The sequence below is a fragment of the Spinacia oleracea genome, chromosome 2 (assembly GCF_020520425.1).
Source record: "Spinacia oleracea cultivar Varoflay chromosome 2, BTI_SOV_V1, whole genome shotgun sequence".
In the NCBI taxonomy this organism is placed as follows: domain Eukaryota; kingdom Viridiplantae; phylum Streptophyta; class Magnoliopsida; order Caryophyllales; family Amaranthaceae; genus Spinacia; species Spinacia oleracea.
Window position 1 is genome coordinate 16,704,459 of NC_079488.1, and position 27,302 is coordinate 16,731,760.

Sequence of the window (27,302 nt, forward strand, 5' to 3'; positions counted from 1 at the left end):
GCAATGAAGAACCATTAAGTTAACAGACATGTGATCTTCCCAAGTTCTGTGAAGAACTCTTAACTTAAACAACCCTGTTTTATTGCTTCTTAGGCAATAAGTAATTTTCACTACAAAAAAACGCGGCACATTGTGACGCTTTTTGGGATAAATTGTGACGCTCTACAGTGTCGCTATTTCACATAGCGACGCTTTGGGAGAGGGTCGCTATTTTCATTGCCGCTATTTACCGACGCTTTAGAGCGTCACAATTTGCAAAATATCGACATATTTCTCCGTCGCTATTTGGGATATAGTGACTCTTTAGAGAGTCGCAATATTTAGACTGTATAAAGCGTCACTATTTGCACGTGTATAGACACATTTTTCCGCCACTATAAACCACATAGAGACGCTTTAGACACCCGAAATATATAGTCTCTTATTAGAGTCACTATATGTTCACTTTCGTGCGAGGTCCCCCCATTCCCTCCAAAATAATTTAGACCCTTTGGAGCGTCACAATTTGCATCATATTATTTTTCATATATACATAATAATTTAGACGCTTTGGAGCGTCACAATTTGCATCATATTTTTTTCATATATATATATATATATATATATTAATCTAAAATCATGAATTATCTATAAAAATATATATCGACCATAGATAATTAATCATAATCAAATACATTAACTTACTACGTACGTACACTATATATCTTAAAGCAACATATTAACTTGCTATGATTCATATATACTTAAGTAGTTAATTTAGGAAAAGTGATAAAAATCATCTATACATTAAATTAATTCGCAGAGTCTAGTCAAACTGAAATAAAAGCGATATTTTAAAACAAATAACTTTCTAACTAGCATTATCATTTTTTCTACAAGATAGTCCAAAACTAAATAAAAACAACTTCCTGACTACGAACAAGTAAACATATCGTTATGCTAGCTTAGCTTCAAGATAACTTGTTCATCTCTTGATCTACATTTACTATTACCACTTGAATCATCAATAATCTGCAAAGAAAATTTAATGTCAAATATAGTATGATGAACATTCCATAAAATCAAGGGAAAATTAACAGTAATCCTAACCAGCTTGAACCTAACTACTAGTCGTCTTCTCAAAATAATATCAACTATTAATCAAGGGAAAAATGCATGACTATTAGAAATATAGACATGAACAATGAATATATATATATATATATATATATATATATATATATATATATATATATATATATATATATATATATATATATATATATATATATATATATATATATATATATATATTATTGGTAAATTAGTTAACTTAATTACCAAAGGTAGAAACCCAAACAACAACCAACAGAAAACAACAAGGGAAACAAAAGCTAAGGGAGCACAGCCCGCACCCAAGCAAAAACAAAAAACACTAAAACATTCTACAACGACACCAGCCAAACTCGCAAAATTTGAGTTATAAAAGGTCATTTTTTACAAATTTGCAATGCTTGTATAATAACACTTTAAACATTAACATTTGATTTTTGCCTTGTTTTTTCCCTGTATGAATTAAAGGTTAGTTCCTACTTCCTAATCAATGGCGAAGAGACAAAAGTTAAAAGTGCTAAGTGTACTTGACGTAGCAAAGACACAATGGTACCACTTGAAAGTTTTCATGATTCTTGGTATGGGCTTCTTTACTAATGTCTATGAGCTTTTCTCCGTATCTGTGGTGACCAAAATCTTAGGCCGTCTCTATTACACTGAGCCAAATCCAACTAGCCCAGGGTTTATACCCATGAATGTGGCCTTGTGTGGTACCTTTGCTGGGCAACTCATCTTTGGGTGGTTAGGTGACAAGTTAGGAAGGAAAAAGGTATATAGTCTTACCTTAGTCATAATGGCTTTCTTATCCTTAGCCTCTGATGTTCATTAACTTGCTGCTTAAACTGTGACTTTCTTTAATTATCAGGCTTGCCCATTTGAAAACCAAAAAAAAAAAAACAAGACACCAGCCCAACAAGCTACACAGCAGAACCAGACTGAACAACACAAGGTTTGCACAAAAGAACTGCACAACAGCAAGCCAGCCTGAGCAGAACAGTATGCCTGACTGACTGCAAACCTGCAAAACTACGTAACACCAAGACTGAGCAGTAGCAGCAGCTACAACAGCAGGACCTCAAGAACTTTCAGTTTTCAGATTCAGTAGCAGTAGCAGGACCTCAACATCAGGACCTCAACAACAGTAGCAGTAGCAGCAGATTCAGTTTTCTCATGTTATCAAAGCTGTAGATTCTTAATCTTTCGAGTTTAGTTCCTCTTGTCAGTTATAGATTTAGATTAAGACCCCAAGAACTTTCTTTTTTCCTTTGATATAATATTCAGGCGTGATGAGAAGCAAAGCAAGTGATGCTTACAAGTACAATAACTAAAGAATTTGTACTTGGTATTCATTTATTGGTAATTGGTATTCATTTCTTATGATTTTCTTTTTACTGGTGATTTTAGATGGATGAGGAAATGCTAGAGGAGGAAGTTGGGGAAACAGAAGAAGAGACAAGTACCAAGAATATGTGGGAAAGTGTGGAAACTCTCACTAAATATTATAAGGAGGCTGTTTAACTGGGGATTATCAGACCATTACAGAATAGAGATCGCTGTTTACCGACTAGAAACAGAAAAGAACGAGTTGGTTGAGAAATTATCAACTTTGACAGAAGAGATAACTTCTGGAAAGGATAGATTTATCCGCCTGCAAGCTGACTTTGATAACTTTAGAAGGAGATCAGGTAAAGAGAGACTATCAGTTCGAAGCGATGCACAGGGAGAAGTAATTGAGAGTCTTCTTCCAATGGTGGACAACTTTGAGAGGGCGAAGCAACAGTTACAACCAGAAACGGATAAGGAAAAACAGATTGATACGATTTTTCTAAGATAGTACTATGAGTGAACAGACCAAAAACGAAACAGACTATAGAAGTCAATCAAACAGAAAACAAGCTTATACTATGAGCAATTTCTATGGCAACTAAAACTTTTTATAGTAGTTGATTTCAGACTTATCTCTCACTCATGGTCAGAGTTCGAATGAGGTTTTATCAGGAGAGTAAGTCGGAGTCGCTGCTGTCTTGGATTGACATTTAACACTGTGTTTTCTTTACGCGTTACAGAAGGAGCATCATAAATTAACTAACAGAAACCATAGTTTGTTAACAACCCAGACCTAACACCAAACTCGTGTTTCAGCTAATATCAACATAATACCTTATTATGATAATACTAAATCTAAACATCTACCTTCTAATCTCACCATCATCCATAAATAATCGACAACTATAAAGCTTGTTTCAGCTATAAGTTTATCTATAAAGAATGAAATGTAGTTAATTAATTCCATATGAAATTACCTTGCATTTGGCAATAGTGTCAAAGTCTCATTTCTCGGCCTGGTTGTCACCATTGCCACCAGAATCATCAGTAATCTACAAAAAGCATTTTAATATGTAAATTAGATATGCCACATTTCAGGTAATGATACATGATGCTCAATCAGAATAATTTCCAGAAATAACTAACCATATTTATTGCTGATTCCGCACCATCTAAAAGGTTCGATGAAACATTCCCTTTGCGTACTTCCTTCAAAACTTGTCCCAAAAAAGAAGCAATCATTTTAAATGATTGTGTTGTTTCTTCAAACTTGGTGTTTAGAACTTGATTTTGTTGCGCAAGGTCCTCATTTTGCTTCTTGACAACTGATATTTCACCTTTCATGTTCTCCACTTCCATAGCATTGTTGTTAACATAGCTTGACCCTTCTTTCCTCAGCAAACCTTCCACTCCAAAGATGTCGCTTTGCTTCACTCCAAATCCATAATTCAGAGGACGTTTAGGTACTTCACCTTTATACATGAGCTCATTAAAGACTGCATTCTCAATTTCAATTACGGGCTTTGAAGAAGAGGAACTCGCAAGATTTTCTTGGACCTTTTTGTTGGCATCCTCCTGTTATATAATATGAAAAGATCACTCAAAATCTATTAACCAAGAATACTATGTACAAGCAAAGAAAAAAATAAATAGACTTCAAGAGACAAGATTGATTTATAGAATTAGCTTTATGCAATGATACCACAAATTGATGAGGAAGTGTGCCCTCTTTAAGGCTTCCATCTTCTTTGGCGTAAACTGATTTGAAAAATGCCAATTCGCTAAACACTCCTTTCTTCTCTTTCTGCAATTTCAGGAAAAAAATAAATTGAAAACTGAAATTTTGAAGTTCTTAAACCGACTATCACTATATTTGTTTAACACTTTGAGTTGTTATCCCCGTAGTAGGGTTGCTGGGTGCATTGCCACTTTGCAAGGGGTGACAGAGTCGGCAACAGAGGCAGTGACATCAGCAAGCTCTCTGCTAATTGTGTCAGGCTAAGGGGAATTCAGGAGTACGTTTCCTTGTAGATGCAGGGAAGATAATAAACAGAAGAAATATCAGCCAATAGTTGCTTTATACCTGTATTCAGTTTGTTTTGTTTCTGTAACAAGTGGCAAATATTAGTTCTAGTTATTAAGATATTAGGTAAATAAGTTTTTGCAAACTTGTTTGCAGGTACATTTTCTTTGCATTGTTTTTAGTTTATCTTACATGATCCAATAATTAAAATCAATATGGACATTGATGAATCCCATGATCCCAGCTGGCCTCTATGCTTTTGACAGAGGACTAACAGATAATCTATCGATTCTTATAATCTGATAATGTAAACATTGACAGATAATTTGACTACTAAGTGAGTAAATAAAATGAAAACCCAGACCAATTGGACGACTTCGACGCTGTCCCACGGGCACCATAGGGTTCCGATTTCCCCTCATAAGAAGGAGAAGGAGAAGGAAAAGCCTAACTCTTTGAAGGTTGTGAGGGCAGCGCCGAAGGGCAGAGTCGAATACCGATGCTAAGAGTGGAGTTCAGAAGTTTAGGGTCAAGCTGTTGCCTGAAAGTGGTGGCCAAGAGTGTCATGGATGTTCTCTGTATGGTATGTTGTTCTTGCAGCCGTTTACATACGTTTTATTCTGTTATTGTTGTGTTTATTGATTTTGGCTTCTGTATATCCTTTAGCGAGCTTGGATTTCCTGTTGGTTTTCAGTTCTAGAACAATGTATTGTCATCATGAAGGGGATTAGAATTTCCTGGAACATATATGGTTTCCTGAATGAATACTTTATTGGTTTCGAGTCAGATGTTTGGGAAAGAACCGGATTAGTTGGTTGTTAACTTTTTATGTCAGCTAGAATTTAGCTAAATTAGTGAGTTTTAGTGCTGAATGGCTTGATCAATTATCAAAAGTTCTAGAACAATGTATGTCATCATGAAGGGGATTAGAATTTCCTGGAACATATATGGTTTGCTGAATGAATACTTAATTGGTTTCGAGTGAGATGTTTAGGAAAGAACCATATTAGTTAGTTGGTTGTTAACTTTTGATGTCAGCTAGAATTTAGCTAAATTAGTGAGTTTTAGTGCTGAATGGCTTGACCAATTATCAAAAACTCATTTTAAAGGATCAAAGACATTATTTCGGGAATAAATTATATGGTGGACTGGTGGTGGTGAGGTGAAGCTTTGTTATTTTGGTTGAAATGTTAATAGAGAAAGGAATGTTGTTGGTTGTTTGTTGATTGGATAGGTTTGAATTTGTGTAATTGATTTACTCTTGAATTAGTCATGTTTAGGCTGTTGTGCTTGATTAATCTCAAATTAGAAATAATAATGGTGTTGATTTGCAACATTTGCAGCTCACAAGGCCGCACTTCACATCATCTCTAATTTTATTTACATTATGCTATGCTCTTATTAATGCTGGTTTTGATGTCTCAGCCTTACTTCAATAGCTGGGAATATCATCAACTGAAACAAGTGAGAAAGTTGGGACATTTTCACTTGCATATGCAGCTCACAAGGCCGCATCTCCGATAAAGTTTCTGCCTACAGTTGCCCTAACTCCATTGTTGCTTCCTGGATTTCAAGAAAGTAGATAAAGATAACTAATCCCAGAATATATGACTACTCTGTATATGACTTTTCTTCCATTTGTGTAATACCAGAATATGTTATTGGATACGTAGCAGAATCAACTCTTTGTCATTTCATTGTGAATTTGCATTTTAGTGTGTTCAGAGCAAATGCAAGAACCATTAATTGCTGGCCTATCTCAAACATAGATCTCCATAACAATTTATCTTTTAACAGCTACTTACTTGATCTGTTCTCACTAAGACCAACAATGTAATTTACAGGCTACACCTACAGACTAACAGCTAAACATGTTTCGTTCACAATTAATTGATTATCATTGCAGGGTTTTTGTTGTAAAAATGCAGATCGAATAATGATTAGTTATGCTTAATTATGCATAATTTTTATTCTTTGTTATTGACTTTTGGTTAGAACTTTGTGAACAATTTTTTATCGCCTTAAGTTTATGGGGATAATGTAATAGAATAAAATACTGCCTTTGTTGTTTAAATTGAATAGTTTTTGCAGCTTCATGCACTGCAGATGGACTTCATTGCCTCTGCTTTCTGATTTTTTCTACTTTAAACTTGGAGTAGCCACGCACACCCGCTCCCATCCCCAGACCACCCTCCAGAATCATACTTCTTAGTTCCTGTTAAAAAGTTGACTCTATTTGACAGTAATAGTGTCAGGTAACCCCGTTTCCTGATCCTAAAAGCTCTAAGTTCATGAGAATCTAGGACAACTATCTCCAAAACGTTTGAAGAGTCACATAATGTATACTTCTGCAACATGGTTTATAACAGAAACGGAAAGTAGGAAGATTTTCCCAGCTGCTGCTTTCAATTCCATTTGCCCGCATAGCCAACTTTTCTACATTTCTCTACTTTAACATTAGAAAACTAAAGAATGTCCTTATGTGTGAGATTAGATATGCATATACGAGTAAATATTACTCTTATTTGTTTATGAATTTTAGACTTTTATATCACTCTTATTTGTTTATGAATTTTAGACTTAGCACCTATAGCAATTGAAATGCTACAAACCAAATAGCTAGGTTGAAAAGCATACCATATCAACTCTTCGATTAGCAAAGCTTGTAGCACCACTGTTGTGCTTATTGCCTTGTAAAGCTCGAGCATTTTTTCCCATTTCAGATTTTTCCTAGTTTCATGAAACCAATGTTAGCATATATAGGTGAAACAAATAAAACTTACTAAATTTAGGATATTTTGGGGTCACAAACCATGGCCTCTGGTAAAAGCCAATAATCTACCAATTCCGTCCAACTCCTAGTGGACACTCCATCAGGCACGTTGGCATAGTTCTCTTCTCGAGATTTATTCACTGGATCGAAAAAATCCCTCTTCAATTTGTATCGATGATTGTTCCATGGTTTGTCAATACGCATCACTAGTGCCTTGTTAACTAGAGGTCCATCAGGTAACACAAAATGTTTCTTCAAAAAAAAAAAGGAAAATTAAGTTACAATGTTAACAAAATAATTTGCCTAGCTAGTTCTGATCAGATCAGATCAGACTGATCTGTCTGATCTGATCAGCACTGATCTGATCAGAACTAGCTAGGTGAACTTAGTGATTCTGCAGAAACTTAACCCGGGGTCGGAACCCCCATGACCAAATAAAAACCTGAAAAACGGGCAACTGATTGATGAACACAGATGGAAACAGAATAAATTTAAAGCTAATTACACAGTTAACCAAGCTAAAATAAAACTACAATTAACATAAGTGTTAAGAACAATAAATCCACATACCCGAATCATTGTAACAACATTAGTTTTTAACTGATTGTTCACAGCACGCCAACTTGGGACTCCCACTGGACAAAGTGAATCATTTTTTGCAATATCTCCAAGGAAGCTCACAAGGATCTTCCCACCTTTTCGAATAGGTTGGTTGAATTCATTGAGCTTGACAATGTATCTGAACCCCTTTGCATCATGCCAAACGTCTCGAGGCAGAACTGGTCCCTTTACCAGATGTCGTATTCCATCAGCATCTGTCACAGGAGCTAAATCAGACTAAAAAATCACCAAGATCGATAATTTACAGTTTGCATATTTGATGTAGAGACATGTTTACCTATAGCTATAGCCTCCACCTTCTCATCAAACTCCCTCGATTCTGGCCAATTTGGAATAATGATTCGATGTCGAAGTGTTGCTTTCTTCACAGCAGTATCACTTCCTTCTCCTTGATCAAATTCATTTTCACTCTCAGAAGCCGATTCTTCAAATTCGTCCCAGTTGTAGTTTGGCATAACTTCACTCTCAACCTGATTGGATGGAGGAGATCGCAGAGGTTGAAATGCATTCTCACTCACATGCATGTATGTTGGAGGCAACTGACCTTCTTGCTTCCCGGTTCTCTTTTTCATTGCCATGGTGTCTGGTGGTGTAGGAGATTGTGACATCACATGTTTTGTTGCTCCCAAAGGTGCAATAAATGCTCTTTTCTCTAAATGTGGTTTGACACTTGTAAAAGAAGATACCGGCTGTTGTGTAGCTTTTTGAGGCTGTTGTGTAGCTTTGTGAAGCTGATGGGTAGTTTTTTGAGGCTGATTGGTAGCTGTTTGAGGCTGTTGGGAAGCTTTGAAAGGCTGCAAAGAAGGCTGCAAGGTAGCTTTGAAAGGCTGCAACACAGGCTGCATAGTAGGCTGGTGTGGATTCGGTGTTGACGCTTTTTGTGTTGCAATTTCAGTCAGATTGGGAAACGTAGGTCCTTTATACCATCTACTTTGTGTTGTTCCTGTAAGAGTGGGCGGAATTGGTTGTTGTAATTGGTTAGAGGATGGTTTTGTCTGGGTAAAGGATGGTTTTGATAAAGCCTTCAGTTGTGGCTTTGAAACCATGGAAGTAGGCCGAGGCAAGGATGATTGTGGTGCAACCATGGTTTTTTTAGCAGCTACTGGTTGCTTAATGGGTTGTGATACCGTCCCAAATGTCTGTGACACTCCAAGTGTTGGAGGACTGAACGGTCCCCAGTTTTGGGTGGATGGATCAGAAGATTTTGGGGACTTGGATGCAGCAATGCTCGACCCTTCGTCAATAGCTACCAATGTTCTTTTAGTCCTGTAACTCATATTTTAGTTCCTGTTCAGAAAGTAAGAAACACAATCAGCCATGAATAAAAAGGTCATTAAACGAACTCAATTGCTACAAGAATGAATCACTAAATAGGATAATAGGTATTCACTCAAAGTGACAATCATACACGTTAAATCAGTTTAACATTTTCACATAAACAAGAATTACAATGAGCAGAAAACTCCGTAAATATAGAAGCAAAGTGCAAATCTGATTGAGAAAAAGAAATTCATCCTGGCTCTAATTGGTCGTTAGCTCACTGAGTGATCTAGAGTCTAGAATATACAAGTCATAGACTCAAAAGTCTGAAACCTTCAAGGAACTTGAAAACTTTATATTGGAAGGCCTTTTGCTCCGTTCATCCCTTTATTAAGTTTCATTATAACCTGTCACATTACAAGCATAAGCACGAAACAATATAGAGAAGGCAAACCAGAAAGGAAACAACTAACGGAAATGCACTGAAGATATTATCAGAAAGTGAAGATATTAGCACTATGGAAACAACCAACCTCCAGGTGGCTACCAAATCTCCCTGGAGGTCGAATTAGCACTATGGCCCCTACGAATGTGGATGCGAATGAGTGTGTAGCAGCTTGGTGGAATGAGGAGGGTGATGGATGGCATTTGGAGGGATTGATCTCACATCTTTGGGTGCACGAACAGGAAGCTATCAAGATAATGAGGGTAGCAAGAATTTTGTTTATCTCCCTTGAACTCAAATTATCCCTTTATTGGTTTTAACATGTATTTTGTTTCTGCAGAGATACTTGAAATTTGAAGAATCTGCAGGTGACCCTGCGCGTGTTCAGATTCTATATGAACGTGCTATCACTGAGTTTCCTATATCTAGTGATTTGTGGACTGACTATGCACGCTATATAGAAAAGAAGCTCAAGGTACTTTCTCAATTTCTGATTTTAACTGTTTTGGTTGAGAAATCTGCTAGCTAGCTTATTGTCAGTTGCCAAAAAACAATTTTTTCAGTTCTGATGGATCAAAGAGATGATCTCATAGCTGGCACACTTCCTTTTTTTTGGGTGTAGTTTAGACTGAAGTTATAAGCAATATTTTAGTTGGCCTACACTCATTTACTACACTTTTGCTCTACAGTTATGAGGGAAAGGGCAAGATGAACCTGCTACACCCTCCTTTTCTGAGATTCAGACTACAGTGAAAACTCTCAATTTTTATATTATCATGGCACCAGGAAAAAGCTAAAGAACAATCTAAAACAAGTCATCAAACATATCAGGAAGCAAAACAACATCAAGCAACAGTTGCATGTCTGACATGTATTAACAAAATGATTTGGCTACCTTATTAGTTATTCCCCATTCTGTTTTGAAAAGAAAGGAGGGGAACCATACCTAGAATAAAGATCTTTGCTGCTTGATTCAGAGAGCCTAAATCAGTAATATCCTGAGCCTGTAGTTTTAAGAAAATGATTATCAAGAGAGTTATACATTCCATAGGAGAAAAAACAGGCGATAAAAGGATCAATATTATAATACAAATGAGCTTAGAGAAGCTTGAAAAAAGCTAGCTATAATTATATAAAGTCGGTGGTCACATATGATTCTCAAAGTCAAAAGACATAGAAAGAGGATCCAATGGGTGATCCAGCAGCTTAGTATAGTAGTAAATGGCAGCTTTGAAGAGGTGGATGCACATTGTTAATTGTTAACATGAATGCAGAACACAAACATCTAAGGGAGAATCAAGCCTAAATTGCAGAACTCGAAACAGACAGAAACATAAATGAAGAAGTAAAGAGGTAACGTGTTGATACTTGTGTAATATTGGAAACTACTGGAGTGATGTTTACTGTTATAAACAATGAAATCTAGTGAATTGTTTTTAGCAATATTTTACATTGGAGTCATTTCATGATTAACTCACAGCATTTCACTAATCTTACAGATTCAAAACCGGTTTGTCTGTGTGGTTCTCCTTAGATAGCCAGGCATGATATTTTGGCAACTCTGACAGATACGCTTTGTCAAAGGGGGGGTAAAACTTTCAGAACCAAGACAGATGCATACAAACAAGAATCAATCTTTTCCCAATAAACCTTATTGTTTAGTTATAATGGACCAACCCACCCCTGACACACATTTTCTTGTGTACCACAGGCGCAACAAAAAAGGGAAGAAAAGCAACAACAACACTGCAACAACAATGAACCAAATCAAATACAAAAGGGGGAAATCACAAAAAATAAAGATAAATTGCCCCCTTTTCACGGAATAACGGTATAAAAATATCTGTATCACCATCAAAGAAACTAGTAGTAGGGTACTTGGACATTAGTAGACAATAAAATAAGTGAGTATAGATTAAGTATATAACTCATTATTCAACCAGATTAAACAATATGACTCACAACGTCATGAACAAATACAAATCCAAAGCAAAACAATAAAAAATAAGCATGATCAATTGGTCCCACCCTCTTCCTCTACTGGTAAAGAATCCCCTAAATCAAACACATCTCTAGGCTTGTTCTTAACAACATGCAACCATCCCTTTTGTATCTCATCTTCTATGTAAAAAACTTGTTTTGCTTGAGATGAGAATACAAATGGATCATCTTGCAACAATCGTCCAGAATGCATCAATTTAGAGAAATTGACACATACTCCGCCATTTGGATATGCTTTTACACCCCTATGAATGTCTACCCAATCACAACGAAACAATACAACTTTGTAATCTCCGTAATAATCTAATTCATAGATATCTTTCACTTTTCCATAGTAGGCATCTCCATCCGCTTCGACCATAATTCCAGAATTTTGTGTCAAAAGACGAGAATCGCGATCCGTGGAAAGGAATTTGTATCCATTGATTATGTATCCTTTTAATTTTCTACCATAAGAATGCAAACCACCCGCCAAAGCTTTTCTTAGTTTCCCATCTTCGGTGGTTGCATCTATGTAATGTACCTACGATGATACATCATTAAATCAAATACATTTTTTTTAAAAGAAGTATGTATTCACATTAAAAGAACTTAAGTAACCTTATTTTGTAGCCACCCTCCAAACTCATTGATGATCCAGTTACTTTCATCACTCTCCGTGACAGGATTTTGTAAGTTCATTTGACGTTTCTCGGTTAAAAATTCACTTCATGGAAGAAGAACAAAATTAAAAATCATCTATTATAACAATTGATAATTCAAAAGAAAACCAACATAATACTTACTCCAGATCCCCTTTTATATCATCAGAGTGAAGCAAAATGTAGCGATGAGCTTGTTTTAAGCTTTTGTCATCAAGGCGAATGCTGACCTCCTTCCCAATAACTCGACCACCAGAATTAAACAAGTAATCATTGGGATTTGGAATGTCATCATCCATCCTTTTAGGTATGTTGAAAATGGTCTTAACACCTTGAAGATATCTCGAACAAAACCTAATTGTCTCCTCTAAAAGGAAGCCTTCTGCAATAGATCCTTCAGGTTGGGCTTTATTGGTTACATGTGATTTCAAATGGGACAAGTACCTTTCAAATAAAACATTTGTACTTAATATATGATAAATGTGAAATATTAAATAAAAAGAATATAATTTAGACGTGTAAGATATTAACCTTTCAATGGGATACATCCATCTGTATTGCACTGGTCCACCAAGTTTAACCTCCTCCACTAAGTGAATCAACAAATGGACCATGATTGTGAAAAATGAAGGCAGAAACTCCTTTTCCAACTCACAAAGAGTTAAAATAATTTCATTTTGAAGACCATCTAAATCATCTGGATCAATAGTTGTAGAGCACAACTTCTTGAAAAAGGAAGACAATCTAGCCAACAAGTCAATTACTTTTGTAGCTTTAGAGGCCCTTAAGGCAACGGGAAGGATATCCTGCATTAGAACATGGTTGTCATGACTTTTGAGGTTAATCAACTTCCTTTGCTTCATATTCACACAACTAGAAAGGTTGGATCCATATCCATCAGGAACTTTAATTTTCTGCAAAACATTTAGGAACCTCTCCTTCTCCTCCGTAGACATAGAATAGGAAGCCGGAGGCATGCATTCACCTCCGTTAGGATTAGTACTCAGCCAAAGGTGAGACTTTATTCTCCATGCTTCAAGGGCTTCTCGATCATTCCTACTATCTCTACTCTTATCCATGCTAAGAAGAGTTCCCAAAATATTCTCAGACACGTTTTTCTCAATGTGCATCACATCTAAATTATGCCTTAGAAGATTATGCTCCCAATACACCAAATCAAAGAATATGCTTCTCTTGGTACCAAAGTCACTTTCATCTTGGACATCATCGTCATCATCGTGTCCTCTTTGCCTCTTTTTCGGTGGTGCCTTCGACTTTCCGTAAACATGCTTCACCTTTTCTTGCTGCCTCAATATATCAGTGCCGCTAGGACGAGATGGGGCTTTACCCCACTCATTAGTTCCAAACTTCTCACAAAACTTGTCACCTTGACATCGATATGGGTGATCTGCAGGTAACCATTTTCTATAGCTACAATAGCAAATCTTGCTCCCAAATCTATCAGAAGGCGTGGAATCTAAGCATATAGGACATGCATTGTAACCTTTTGTGCTTAAACCAGAGAGCATTGCATAGCCGGGAAAGTCATTAATAGTCCAAAGCAAAGCCGCACGCAAATTAAATTTCTCTCCGGCAAAAGCATCAAAAGCTTCAACCCCTGTCCACAGCAATTTCAATTCATGCACTAATGGCTGCAGATACACGTCAATATCATTTCCGGGACCTGATTTTCCAGGAATAAGCGTGGACAGAATGAAAGAAGACGGTTTCATACATAACCATGGTGGAAGATTATAAGGAATCAACATCACTGGCCACGTACTATAAGTGGTGTTCATTAAACGGTAAGGATTAAAACCATCACTCGCGAGACCTAATCGAACACTACGAGGGTCTAATGCAAAATCACTGTGACGCTCATCAAATGCCTTCCATGCTAAGCCATCTGAAGGATGCCTTAAAATCTTCTTATCATCTTCACCCAATCGCTCTGTATCATGCCATCTCATATCTTCTGCTGTTGATGATGACATGTAGATTCTTTTTAGTCTCGGTATAAGAGGGAAATATCGCATTACCTTAGCTGGCACACCTTTCTTACAAGTATCCGTACCTTGATCACTTACAACGTTGCCCCTATCCTTAGTTTTCTTCCACCTCGATGTACCACAAACATGACACTTGTCTTTCTTTAAAAATTCACCCCAATACAACATGCAATTATTCGGACAAGCATCAATCTTTTCATACCCAAGGCCCAAGTCTTTTATCATTTTCTTACTGTAATAATAAGAAGAGGGAAAATCAAGTATTTGAGGAAATGCATCTAGAATTAGCTTCAACAACATATTGAAAGATTCTATGGACCAGTGATTCATACACTTCAAGTGAAACAAGTGTAACAGAAAAGATAACTTTGAAAAATTGATACACCCCTCGTACAATTTCTCCTCAGAAGCTTCAAGCAACTTCTTATATGTCACATCTTCTTCTATTGTAGAATAATCATATTCTACATCTGTGTCATAGGCCAAGGGCTCCTCAATCCATTCATCATCCTCTCGTGCTTCTAAATTTGGGCAATTGGGAGGCATATTAACACTAAATGCTGATCTTAATAGCCCTCCCATATTATCTCGACCTACAAACCCACTTTGGTTATCAAGGGATCCTTCACTAGTAATCCCTCCATCACTCTCAAACATACGCTGAAACGTATCCCCTTTACCATGAAAAATCCAATCCTTATATGACTTATAAAATCCCTTAAACAAAATATGCCTCTCCACTTCATTTACGGAGAACCATTTCTCTACCTTACAGTTCTTACATGGACATCTAATTTTTCCTTCGACTAGATCTTGCTTGGCAAACTCAATAAATTCCATACAACCGTCGATATATACATGATGACCAGTGGGTAGATCGATCCAACTTTTATCCATATCTATACGAAATTAGTTGAGTAATTAGTAATATACGTCGGTCGCAGAATAGGAAATTTTTATATGTACTTATTAAAATATTATAATCATTCTTAGAACCTTGATATATCACACGAGATTAATTTAAGTCACATAACACCTCCGTACACAACTCTTCTTAATTCATACCATAACTTATGGTTTTTTGTTTAATCATTCTTCCTTAGTGACTAATATTTGTGATCTATCTTCATCTTCTAAAAGTTATTACCCTATATCACTTCCATATTATATTTTCTTTTTGCGTACAAGATCATACTTTCAACTTCACATGAATTTGCAAGGAAAATAAAGCATGTGATTTTAGCGCACAAGGTGATATTTTCAACTTCACACGAAGACAACAATATAAATCCATTTTTTAAAAAGAGTAAGAGTACCTTAAGTAACGTGGCATCACATAATCAGAATTTATGGTAAAATTTCTTGGATTAAATGTAATTAAGCTAAGCAAAATTATGTAGTGGGGATAATGTAATTAGACAAACAATACCAACACAAAATGCCAAAGCTAACAAAAATACGTACTTACAAATTTGAAGCTATTATATCAAAACATTTGAAATTAAATCAACAGGAATACAATAGAAAGATCCAACTTTTGCATGATTGACGTAAGTTATGATAGCACAATAAACGTCGGTATATGCTCATTGTATATATATTGGACATCGAGGAAATGTAAAGCCACGGAAATTATATTCTAACACTTAACAAACCTAACTTGCAGAGTTGTAGCCCACCCTTGTCCATACAAAATTAGGGAAATAACAATTGTCCAATAAAAAACCTAAAAGGGACTTTATAGTATACATACCTCTAGTATCAAAGAGCATATGCAACGTACGAACCGATGCAGAACCTACGAACAACGCTAAAGACTTGCAGGAAACCTTGAACCGGTGTAGCAACGCACGAACTGATGCACGAACCTACGAACAACGCTAAAGAATCACAGGAAACCTTGATCCGGTGTGGTCGGCGAAACCTGATAATGTTGATAAATTATGGTCAAAATATAAGGACAACAACATTATCAGGAATTTAAAATCTAAAAAATATAGTAGATGAAGTTATCAACTTAAACAGAAAACACTACAAACATATCAATTCATGACCATGAATGCTCCATGAAAATGAACAAATGTAGGGAAGCAATGGGCTAAGCGCAGGTCAAAGAAGGGTGTTTTTTCTACATGGAAAGTAAAAGCAAATATTATCTGCAATCTACTCCGCGATAAGGGGATCAAGCAATTGAGTTTACGAAAGTCGTTATTGTGGGGCGACAAAAATACCAGAGGAGAGAGAAAGGAGATAGTGGTGAACGTAGAGGGACAGGAGAAGAAGTGAACTGATCAGAAGTGAACTGATCAGAAGTGAACTGATCAGAAGTGAACTGATCAGAAGTGAACTGATCAGAAGTGAACTGATCAGAAATGAACTGATCAGAAGTGAACTGATCAGAAGTGAACTGATCAGAAGTGAACTGATCAGGACTGATCAGGATTGATCAGTAAGGACTGTTCAGAACTGATCTGATCAGGACTGATCTGGACTGATCTGATCAGGACTGATCTGATCAGGACTGATCTGATCAGGACTGATCTATTTTCTATGTCGTCTGAGAGTGCAAGTGTCACAGTCCATAGAAAGCTAGCTATTCCATTTATTACTCAAAAGTGATCACCATACTCCGTATTAAGCAGCCATATTATCTCATATTCAAGGAAGTTGACAGAACACAACACATAATTAAAAAGACTCCCAAAAGTTTTATAATAATATTAATCCTACCTTGTTATGTCTAATCTAAATATTAGTCATTATAGATTACTCTTCTATTATGACTCATCAATTCCACGATCAATTATTTATAACTTGTACACCGTAGCAATCAGTATGTATTACTCCACTTCTTAAGCTCTTAGCTAGTGTTTGTTTGAATAATGAAATAAGAATAGTAATCACAATTTTGGATTAGATTCTATTAATTTGTTAAGAATAGAGTTATTCAAATAGAACGATAATCTCATGATTGAGCTTGAACTGATTTAGTGAAACACTCCTATCCGGTGCAATTGCATAGCCTCTAAAATGTTTTCTGTTAATGTTTCCCATTTTTTCCCGGTTATGCGCAACACATGATGTATATAGTTAAGGTTCGATAGTTATATTAGCAAACCAACATAAATTGGGATGTTTTCCAATTCCAATTACATTATTTATGTGTGGGATAAAGTAATTAAACCTAAACAACACCAACACAAATCAGGAGAAGAAGTGAACTGATCAGAAGTGAACTGATCAGAACTGATCAGGATGGATCAGTAAGGATTGATCAGGACTGGTTTGATCAGGAATGATCCGATCAGGACTGATCTGATCAGGATTGATCAGAGCAGGACTGATCTATTTTCTATGTCGTAAATAGCCTAGGACTGATCTATTGTCATGTAATGCATGATCTATTGTCATGTAATGCATGATCTATTTTCTAAAATCAATAGAGATAAAAAGTTCAGGTATGTAATAAAAAATACTCTAAACAGCTCTATAGAGAAGCACTAAAAAAAGCTAGGTAACGACTCTTTACCATAATTCCATAAACCCTTACTCGCAAGTTCAAAATAATTCAACAGAAGAATACAATGTCGTTCTTTCTAACAATAGAACCTAAAGTGTGGCCAAACCATCCATCTCAAAAATTTGCTACTGTTACTTTTAACTCGATACATGTTGAAACTAACTGATATGTTATTATCAAAGCTCGTAGTCATAAAAACCATTTATGCATGCTGCAGTTTATTGGGGCAAAGATGGGGGCCTCAGGACTACAAATACAAACAGAAAGTGGCCTAATTAGCATCCCTAGTAATATCTGATGTGTTGTTGTGAAATATCTTCCTAGAGGTGCCCTAAAGAAATACCTCATTGATAATCGAAGGAAGAAGCTAGCTTTTAAGGTTGTCCACCAGTTGGCGCTTGATCTTTCTAGAGTGACAAATAATTTTGCAAACTAAGATAAATAATACCGGATGATAAGCTATAGTTCAAAGCTACTCTCAACTTGGCATGATAAACCCAGATAAACAATAAGCTAGTGCTGATAAGATAATATTTGGTTAGCTATGACAGTTCAAAACCGGATGATAGAAACTCAGAAATGGTTATCTGAGTTTATCATCCCAGCTATGACAGTTCAAAAATCAAAACCGGATGGTCTATCCCTTAACTCAGTTAAGCTATAGTTCAAAGCTACTCTCACTTCTCTGTGTTTTGAACTGCATATATTCAGATTAGGGTGCTTACTGCATAGGTTTATTCCTTACTCCATACAACTGGTAGTCAAACCTATATTTGGTGCCAACTAAAGCAGGGAAAGGCAAAGAAATTTATAATAAAGACAAGCAAAGTGCTGATAAGATAAGATATTTAACACTGCGATACACTGCCACTACCTAATACTACAGTTATGACATATAGAAAGCATGCAGTAGCTTAACATAACGATGACAGACAGACAATGAGCTTATCAGTCGCCTAATACTAAGTTCTGCTTTGTAAAGCTCAGTTCTGTTTTGTGCAAAGTTTGTTCAGTTCTTTTCTACTTACAGTCAGTCCATCGGTCACACATTTCACATAATCAGTCACAGAAAACAGTGTAGCCTCAAAAGAAGTTATAGATAACAGTAGAAAATGCTAAGTGAAAGGGTTCAAATAATTAGTATAAGTTTTATAGCGACAAATAATTTTGCAAACTCATCCAACATGCTCATTTGATGCACCAAGTTTCTCACTAAAGACAACCTAAACTAACCAAGTACAGCTAGGTGTCTTAAAGATTGACAACAGATTTTTCATACTAAGTACCAGATATCTTGGTCAGAGATTATCACCTAAATCTCACTAAATGTCTGTGTGTCTTTATACAAAGCATTGCCATGTATCCAAATTTCAAAGATTCTAGGCCAACTAAAAGTTGCAAATTTAAAACTATGAAAATTAGAAATAGATAGACAATACCTACAGTAGTAACAACACGGAAGAAGAAGTCAGACGTTCACCACTTTCCAACTATCGTCCAAATTACCAACTATCTGCAATTGAAAACTAAAATAAATGAAATAGCAAACACTCTGTAAGCGGTATATAGAAAATCACAGAAACTAAGAAGACCCATTCTAGTTTTTTTCTTGAATTAAGGATGCAATATAACATGGAAAACTTAAAGGCATATGATTGACATTAGAAATTGACATGAAAAAACGTGAATTAACAATATATGACGGAAATTAAAATAGTGAATCAAACCTAAACATTGTTATATGATAAAAATCAAATAGTGAAGGCGTGAAGCAGACCAAAAATACCTGGCGAATATATCCGGCAACACCGAGGATGAAGCAGCAATTAAGAAACCAGAGTATGCTTGAATTTCTCCAATTAAAAACCAGAGAGAGCAACGAATTTATCTTGAATTTGTTGAGCGAATTGTGAATTCAATAATTGGGATTTTTCATGAATTTATAGGATGAGGAGTGACATAGCTTATACTGGGAGATTTGACTTTGCTAACGTAAAGGTTGAAGACGGAATTCATGGAATTCGTTAATGGCCGGTGCTGAAGGTGAGGAGGAGAGATACGAATTCATCGGAAATCTGACGAGGGTGGTTAGTTTCAGCAAGGTATGTCGGTGGGAGGAGGTTGAGAGAAACGTGGGAGGTGGGTTGAGAGTTAGGCGGGATTCTGCGAAAAAAACAGAGAGTTAGGCGGGATTTTTTGCCCAAAAATTCAGTTGCATTGCTGCCTCACAAACACGTGCAACACACGTGTCTTTTTTTTTGTAAATAGCGACGCTTTAGAACTTCGAAATATTTTGCGGCTCTCTAAAGCGTCGCAATTTACAAATTAATATTCGCGCCCCAATTTCCTTGCGACTCTTTGTTAGACCGTCACAATAATTCCGTCTCAATATGTACCTCTTTTTTGTAGTGTTTACTTCAACTGTTTAGGTTGCTAGTGATGCTTTGTTTGGATTTACTTATCCAAGCAGTCCATAGATGTGTGGAAGACTTTCCATCTGTATCTCAGAACATAGAAATTAATATTTAAATTCCCACGCAACAACTCATGGTCTCCAATCCATGTTGCCATTTCAAAACACGATGCTCTTTAGCTCGTCTTTGTCAATGGTTAACTCCAAAGGAATCTTGCTTGATCCTCTGCCATTGTTTATGCGTGTAGCATCAATATTTAGCATATCTTTATTTCCTTGAATCAAGAACTATTCTTATGTACCTTTTCAAGTACCATAAGTTTTCCTTGATCTCAATCTAGTTGATCTTTACTTAGATCAATAGAGATTGGTATATGTTCGTCATGCCTAAAGTCATACGATACATTTTTGGCGATCCTCATATTATATCATGCATGATAAATTCTTTTGCAGAATAATTGAATTCTATTCATGTAACTTTAGCTCATCTAGTTTCAATAGATACTAAATCCAGCTAAATTCTTTGACATATAATATAGGTTAAGAATCTCACTTAGATCCTTTGATGTTTAACTTAGTAAATGCTTATACATAGTTCAAACATTCATTACTTAGATTTATTCATATGGGTTGAATATCTCCAATGGAGTCTTTCATGTTTGATTTAGTAAATGCCATTACTTAATCTAAAACAATATCATAAAATCTTTGTAAATAGATCTTAATACCCGGCCAGTATGCACCATGTTTCGCCTTGGTCCGTCATTGATGAATAGTTTCAAATCTAAGTCATTAGCATTTGAATTTCATTTCACAATAGAGAGATATGTGTGTGATACACATAGGACCAATTAAGTTTTATGTACTCCCACTAAACTTCTTATACATCTATAAGAATCATGTACATTTTATGAAACTAAAATGCTTATTAGCTTCACTAAAATACAGTTCCAATTCCCAATTGCTTGCTTAAATCTGTACTTAGATTTCATAAGCTAGGTTTCCTTTTCAAGTAGTTATTTGGATCCACAAATCCTATGACATGCCATGTACATAGTTTCTTCCAACATTTGAATGAAGAAGATGTTTTGTCATCCAATTGCCATATGTACCAATATGCAATCATTGCTTGAATTATAGACTTGAGCATTACGATTATGCATGAGGTTTCAACACAATCCATGCCATGAATTTGCTTGTAACCTTTAGCAACTAATCTAGCTTTTTGTTGTGAACACAATTCCATGTTTGATGGTTTTTATCCTTAAAACCAATTTGCAACCAATAGGTCTTAACCCATTATTGCAAATCAACAAAATTTCAATTTTGTCATCAAAACATTGGTTATGTTTTATGGCCTTTAACCATCTAAAACATTTGAGTCTATATATGGCCTTTAACCATTTTAGGGAATCTGGGTTTCGTCATAGCTTTCTTACAGGTCACAAACACATTAATCTACATGATAATAGTTTGACTGCAAGTTGTAGGCTTCTTCACTATCTAATAGAAGAATCGCATTGCTTAAGTGACCTGAACTCCATTTTTCTTCACTATCTAGTAGAAGAATCTCATAGTTTCAGTGACTTGAACTCTATGCCTACTTGGGTATAGAACATCAAACAAATAGAATATCAACAGACACTTTGAAAGTCCTTTGAATATTCTGTTCTCCATGAAGCACTTGTAAAGTCTTCTAAGAGATGTCTATTCTTTAAAGCCACTTCTAAAGTCCCTAAAAATACGTGTTCAGATTTTCTAAAGAACTTCGAAAAGCCTCTGGAATGTCCGTTTATGTTTGTTGTTCGCCTCGAAGACTTTCGAGGTCTATTTTCTCCCACTTGTCATTTTGGAAACGAATCTCCAAAAGGACATCATTTTGAGCAAACAAAAATTATGCTCTTAAAAATTCGTGGTAGAAACAATACCCTTGTGTCTCATTTGAATAAATCACAATGAAACATATATCTATACTTGGGCCTTAGTTTGTTGAATAACAAACACTATGCTCCCACTGAGTTTAGCAACTCTTTAGATATATAATTATGAAAAGATATTCTGAAATTGCTTTTCAATAGCTTTGACGAATTTGGTTTAGTTTGGTGGTAGTTGAGCATTTAGTTTTAGAAATTACAGGAAAAGTCTTTATGATTCATCATTTATCGAATCAAGTACTAATTGACTTCGATCATTCCAACGTAGATATTTCATATCTTATGGCTCTCGATCGTGAAATTACAACGCACAATCATTGATGATCATATTTGGTTTTAAAGTAGTCATCGTCATGATCTAACCTAGATTTTTTTGATTTCTTGCCAAGTGGATTTTATACTTCTGAATCTTTGAACTAGCTAAACAGATTCAAATTTATATCACTTTGAGTAAATAAACCCATTTTAACTCAAATCTAGGTGAAATAATAAAGTCATAAAATCTTTCTTTAGCTTTGAACTCTATTGTCTAGACTTTCTAACAATAGTTCATATATTTTGGTACTTTCAACAAGTAAGACTAGCTTGTCTTGAATTGATCTAGAAATCAATCAACTTTTAAAAGTCCATCGAAATAGAGCTTATGAATGTTAACTTGTTGATATGGTCTAAGCAACAATGGCAAAGATTAGTGGAACTCAAATCAAGGGGTTGATTTGAACCTAGTAAAGTTTTTATTGTTAAAGAGTTTTTTGTTTTTAATCAAGCATATTGACTCAAACCGTAAATGACCATTTCATTCAAATAAACAAACAAACAAGCATTGTTTTCGTTCTTCTGAATGTGAGTCTTTCTGTGTTTGAAGTAGAAATTTAGGTATGCTGATTATGGAACAAAATAGCCATTAATTTCCAGCCTTTGAAAGGACTTAAAACAAACTAGATGACCCTACAACTAATGTAGCATTGCCATGCTTCATTTCTCACTTGTAGGTCATTAGTGTATCCTAGCTTCCATTGTTTGAGTTATTACCGAAGTAAGAACCTCAAGCGGTATATGATACCAAGGAAGTTTGATTGCTAGGTTACTGCTCTTTAAACATAAACTTATAGGTAGAAACGGAATTGTAAATTCCTTTATTTGTTCCTTTGTTTTCCTATTTCTTGTGCCCTTTCTTATAGTCTTAAGAATTGAATTCTTTAGTGTTGACTTTTATACTTTGTTAGACATGTCCAATGTCACTCCAACAAGGTTCTTACCATTTTATGTTGAATATTAAGTTTCAACTAGATGATCTTACCAGAGGCTTCTAAAGTTCTCTAAGCATCGATCTATTCGAATGTCTAGGGACTAGACTCATTCGAGAATTAAACGGACAAAGATATTAGGTTGTTAACCATCGGTAAAGCTGAGCGTTTAAACTCAATGCTTTATGATCTCAAAACTACATTGTATTTTTGAATCCACAAGCACCAATCGGTTCGCCATTAGATTTTGATATTCAAAAACAACCATAAAAGTCGCTAAAAGAAACGTACATTTTAAATTGCTCATTTTCTCTCATTTCCGTGAATCATTTCTTGGATTCATTACCAATCGAGGAAATTTACTGTTACCATTCTAAAAGGATTTACTGCAGTGCAAGATATTTAATTATAAACAATAATTAAAACATACATTGAAGCATGCAAAGGCTAAACATTTATCATGAATAATAACTTGAAAATTAAAGCAATCATGTAATTCAAACAAGTCATTAGCATTTTATTCGATTTTATTGTTCCGGCAGGTGTGAATAAAATGATTCCAAGACCCTTAAATCATTGAAGAATTAAGCACATTATGTATTTTGACTCAATTCTAAAATATTTTAGGTAAGCAAAAGCCTTTTGCTAATAGTCTAGAAACTACTCTTGGTTGATAGGTACGGCTAAGAACTTATTAGGTAAACCTATCGAATTTGCCACGACATAAAAGGACTCCTTACTTATATCGTCTAGTTTCACCAAAACTAACATGTACTCACAATTATTTGTGTACCTTACCCCTTTAGGATCAATAAGTAACACCTCGCTGAGCGTAAAACTATTACTAGATTGATGTAAAGGTTATCCAAGTAAGTGTTATTTTGGCATGGCACCTTTTAACTCAATTTTTAAGCTTTGGAACTTAAGGCTCTTACTATGTTGGTTCGATTTTAAGTGAACTAAAATCCTTAATCATGCAACATAATCAAGCCACAATCTCATGCATATTTAAGACATATTTAAAAGCAATAAATAACTTAAAGCATGCATAAGATAAATGTGATCTAGTATGGCCCGACTTCATCTTGAAGCTTCAACTTCAAAGTCCGTCTTGAAAATGGATTGGAAACTCCGTCTTGAATTTCACCATGGGAGGCGCCATTTTCTTCAAATAGGATCAGCTATAATTAAACTAATTACAACTATTTGATGGTACGCAGACCATATTTAAAAGCAATAAAATTTGGTACTTTAGACCAATATTACATTCAAATTAATGGTACGCAGACCATATTTTCTATCCTATTTGGGCCATACTAGTCACTTCATAACCTGCAAAACAGTACATATACAATATATACCATTCACCCATTCATTATCATGAATGGCCCACATAGCTGGTTAGTAAACCACGTTGTATGCATCACATAAATATTTGCAGCAATTAATCAAGGGCACCAATAATCTACCAATTATTCAGTCCTTATTAATTCTAATCAAGTTGTTTAACCTTAAAGGATTTGTAGACCTAATCAGGAGTTTATGACTAAAATTGCTCCCACTTAAACCAATAACTTTATATGCTTTACTAATTTTAAACATAAAAATGTACTTCTAGTCTAACCGGAAACATACTAATTTTAATTAAAATGTACTTCTAGTCTAACCGAATCCATTTATTTAATTTATTTTCCAGTTTAATTAAATGAATTTAAATTAATTCAAGGTTTAATTTTAGTAAAATAATTCGTATAAATTAAAATTTATAATAATTATAATATTCAAAATTAAAATCCGAGAAAACAATTTAAATTATTAATTTTAAAATTAATTAAAATTATTTCCGAACTGAAAATTTCAAATTAAAATTCAAAACGACTCAATCGTAACACGACGAGCACTTGGGCTTGCGCCCAATCCCCATCGTGTGCACGACCGATCGCACGCCCATGGCACATCGCAGCAGCAGCCACGCGCAAATGCAGCAAGCCAAGCCACGCTTGCGCGCAGCCTGCTCGCCTGCATGCATTGCAGCAGCTACCGAAGGAGTGCTCGCTCGCTAGGCGCAAGCAAGCCCTCGTGGCGAGGCAGCGCTCGTTGGTGCGCAGAGCAGCGATCGCTGGGCGACCCAACTCTCGCCCTTCGCCCATAGCACACAGCACACATGCCCAGGCTCCCTTGCCTCGTGCGCGCGCCCTGCCTTGGTTGCTCGCTGCATTCGTACCGCACGGGCGACGAGCTCCCTTGCTCGTCGTCGCGTGCCCGCACTATACAACACCCCTTAAGGGTAACACGTAGCGTCCTTTGCTTTGTGCGTGCAACATTTATGAGCGAATTTTATGAAAATATTATTTTTTTTTAATTTAGAATCTATTACAAATTAATTAATCATATTAATTTCATAATTTTAGGGCGAAAAATCGAAAATTTATTAATCAATTAATTTCCGATTAACATGGATTCAAATCTAGGTCATAAAAATTTAAAATTTATCAAAAATTAACAATTTTTATGGTGGATTTTAATCATGGATACTTAATTAAATTATTAATTAATTATGAAAAACAAATCAATTCTAAATTATTCGAATTTCAACAAATTAATCATAATTACAAATTAGGTTGTATAATTAACAAGTCTAGGCATTCAAATTTGTTAAACATATACTGTAGGTCAATCAAAAACTCAAGATTTATCAACAAGAATCGCAAATATTCAATTTAACATCTTAAATTTACAAACTTTTGCGTTCAGAAAACTAAAACCTCCGAAAAGTCATAGTTAGGCTTCGAATTTGGGAATTCTGGGTTCGGCCGAAAAGTACTATTTTTGTCAAAATTTTAGAATGCCTTTTACATGCGGAATTGACACAAAAATCACTCGATTCGGATGAGTAACGAAGAAACTGCCGAAAAACTGCGTACATATAATTAAATATACGCAATTTGCAATTAATTAACAATTACGAAAATTAATCACCCCTTTTAATTCTTTGCAAATTTGTAAAATTTAACCATGTCATGCAATTTAGATTATGTAAATAATAAGAAGCTCGTGATACCACTGTGAGGTTATGATACATATGACAAAACATAAATCATGCGGAAAACCTTAATGCCAGGAAACATATTATTTACACATAATCATTTAGCATAATTCAGATGCATACACTTTGTAGAGTGCCTTCCTTAGCTGCGCCCGAACCGAACAAGAACAAGTCTTTAGGACTCCAAGTGTCGTCCCTCCGTAGATAGTCCACAACACGTCCGGATCCGCCTTAAGATTGACCAACTAGAATCGCCCTTAAGGTACTATAAATTTCGGCTATTATGGGGCAAGAAAGTAACTGATTTTTCTGCTCAAAAATCACTGTTTTATTGTATGAATACTTATTGAAAACTCGTGCCTATAATTATGACCCTAGGCATATATTTATAGGACTATGGAAAAGGAATTCGAATCCTGTTAGAATACTAATTTATTAAATAGAATCCTATTAGATCTCTAAGTAATAAATTTAATCTTTTAGGATTAGGATTTAATCAATGCACGAATTCCGATAGCATTAGGATTCGTCACGCACACGAGCAGCGCACAAGCACCGCACGCCCGCACGCAAGCCTTGCAGCCCACGCCGAGCGCACAACGCTGAGGCCCATGCTCGCAGCCCATCGCTGAGCTTGTCGCGCGCCAAGGCTTGGCTGGGCCTGGCCTTGCGCTGGGCCTGGTCTAGCACTTGGCGTGTTGGATGCGTGTGGCTTGTTGGGCGTTGGCCTGGCTTCGTGCTGGGCCTTCGTCTAGCAAGCCTCGTCCGATGCTAATTCGTACGATACGCTTTCCGATTAAATTCCCGATTCCGGAATTCATTTCCGATACGAACAATATTTAACATTTCCGATTCCGGAATTAATTTCCGTTTCGAACAAATATTTAATATTTCCGTTTCCGGAATTATTTTCCGATTCCGATAATATTTCCGATTCAGACAATATTTCCG

The 27,302-nt window shown here is 35.7% G+C and overlaps 2 protein-coding genes and 2 long non-coding RNA genes across 6 annotated transcripts; 1 reads left to right on the plus strand and 3 right to left on the minus strand.

Annotated features, from left to right (window-relative positions):
• Window positions 1-872: 872 nt before the first annotated feature.
• Window positions 873-16,088, minus strand: LOC130467758 (uncharacterized). Of its 3 annotated transcripts, XM_056836520.1 has the most exons (10): window positions 15,945-16,088; window positions 10,487-10,544; window positions 8,113-9,122; window positions 7,785-8,029; window positions 7,254-7,466; window positions 7,079-7,171; window positions 4,121-4,222; window positions 3,565-3,993; window positions 3,396-3,470; window positions 873-1,011 (listed from the first exon to the last, which is right to left on the minus strand). In XM_056836520.1, the coding sequence occupies exons 3-9, from the start codon at window positions 9,110-9,112 to the stop codon at window positions 3,423-3,425; spliced, it is 2,130 nt and encodes a 709-aa protein (XP_056692498.1). In that variant the 5' UTR covers window positions 9,113-9,122; window positions 10,487-10,544; window positions 15,945-16,088; the 3' UTR covers window positions 873-1,011; window positions 3,396-3,422. The 3 variants fall into 3 exon arrangements, with proteins under 3 accessions (XP_056692498.1, XP_056692500.1, XP_056692499.1); XM_056836522.1 differs by lacking the exon at window positions 10,487-10,544 and having other exon boundaries at window positions 8,113-9,101; XM_056836521.1 differs by lacking the exon at window positions 4,121-4,222.
• On the plus strand, window positions 4,924-6,138 carry LOC130467759 (uncharacterized). Its single transcript, XR_008927497.1, has 2 exons — window positions 4,924-5,024; window positions 5,867-6,138. It is a non-coding gene; the product is annotated as an uncharacterized lncRNA (long non-coding RNA).
• On the minus strand, window positions 11,555-15,088 carry LOC130467253 (uncharacterized). The gene is made up of 4 exons (XM_056835711.1): window positions 12,714-15,088; window positions 12,327-12,626; window positions 12,142-12,247; window positions 11,555-12,064 (listed from the first exon to the last, which is right to left on the minus strand). The coding sequence occupies exons 1-4, from the start codon at window positions 15,086-15,088 to the stop codon at window positions 11,555-11,557; spliced, it is 3,291 nt and encodes a 1,096-aa protein (XP_056691689.1).
• Window positions 16,089-18,876: 2,788 nt separating the features above from the next.
• Window positions 18,877-19,980, minus strand: LOC130466800 (uncharacterized). The gene is made up of 2 exons (XR_008926950.1): window positions 19,498-19,980; window positions 18,877-19,224 (listed from the first exon to the last, which is right to left on the minus strand). It is a non-coding gene; the product is annotated as an uncharacterized lncRNA (long non-coding RNA).
• Between the last annotated feature and the right edge of the window lie 7,322 nt (window positions 19,981-27,302).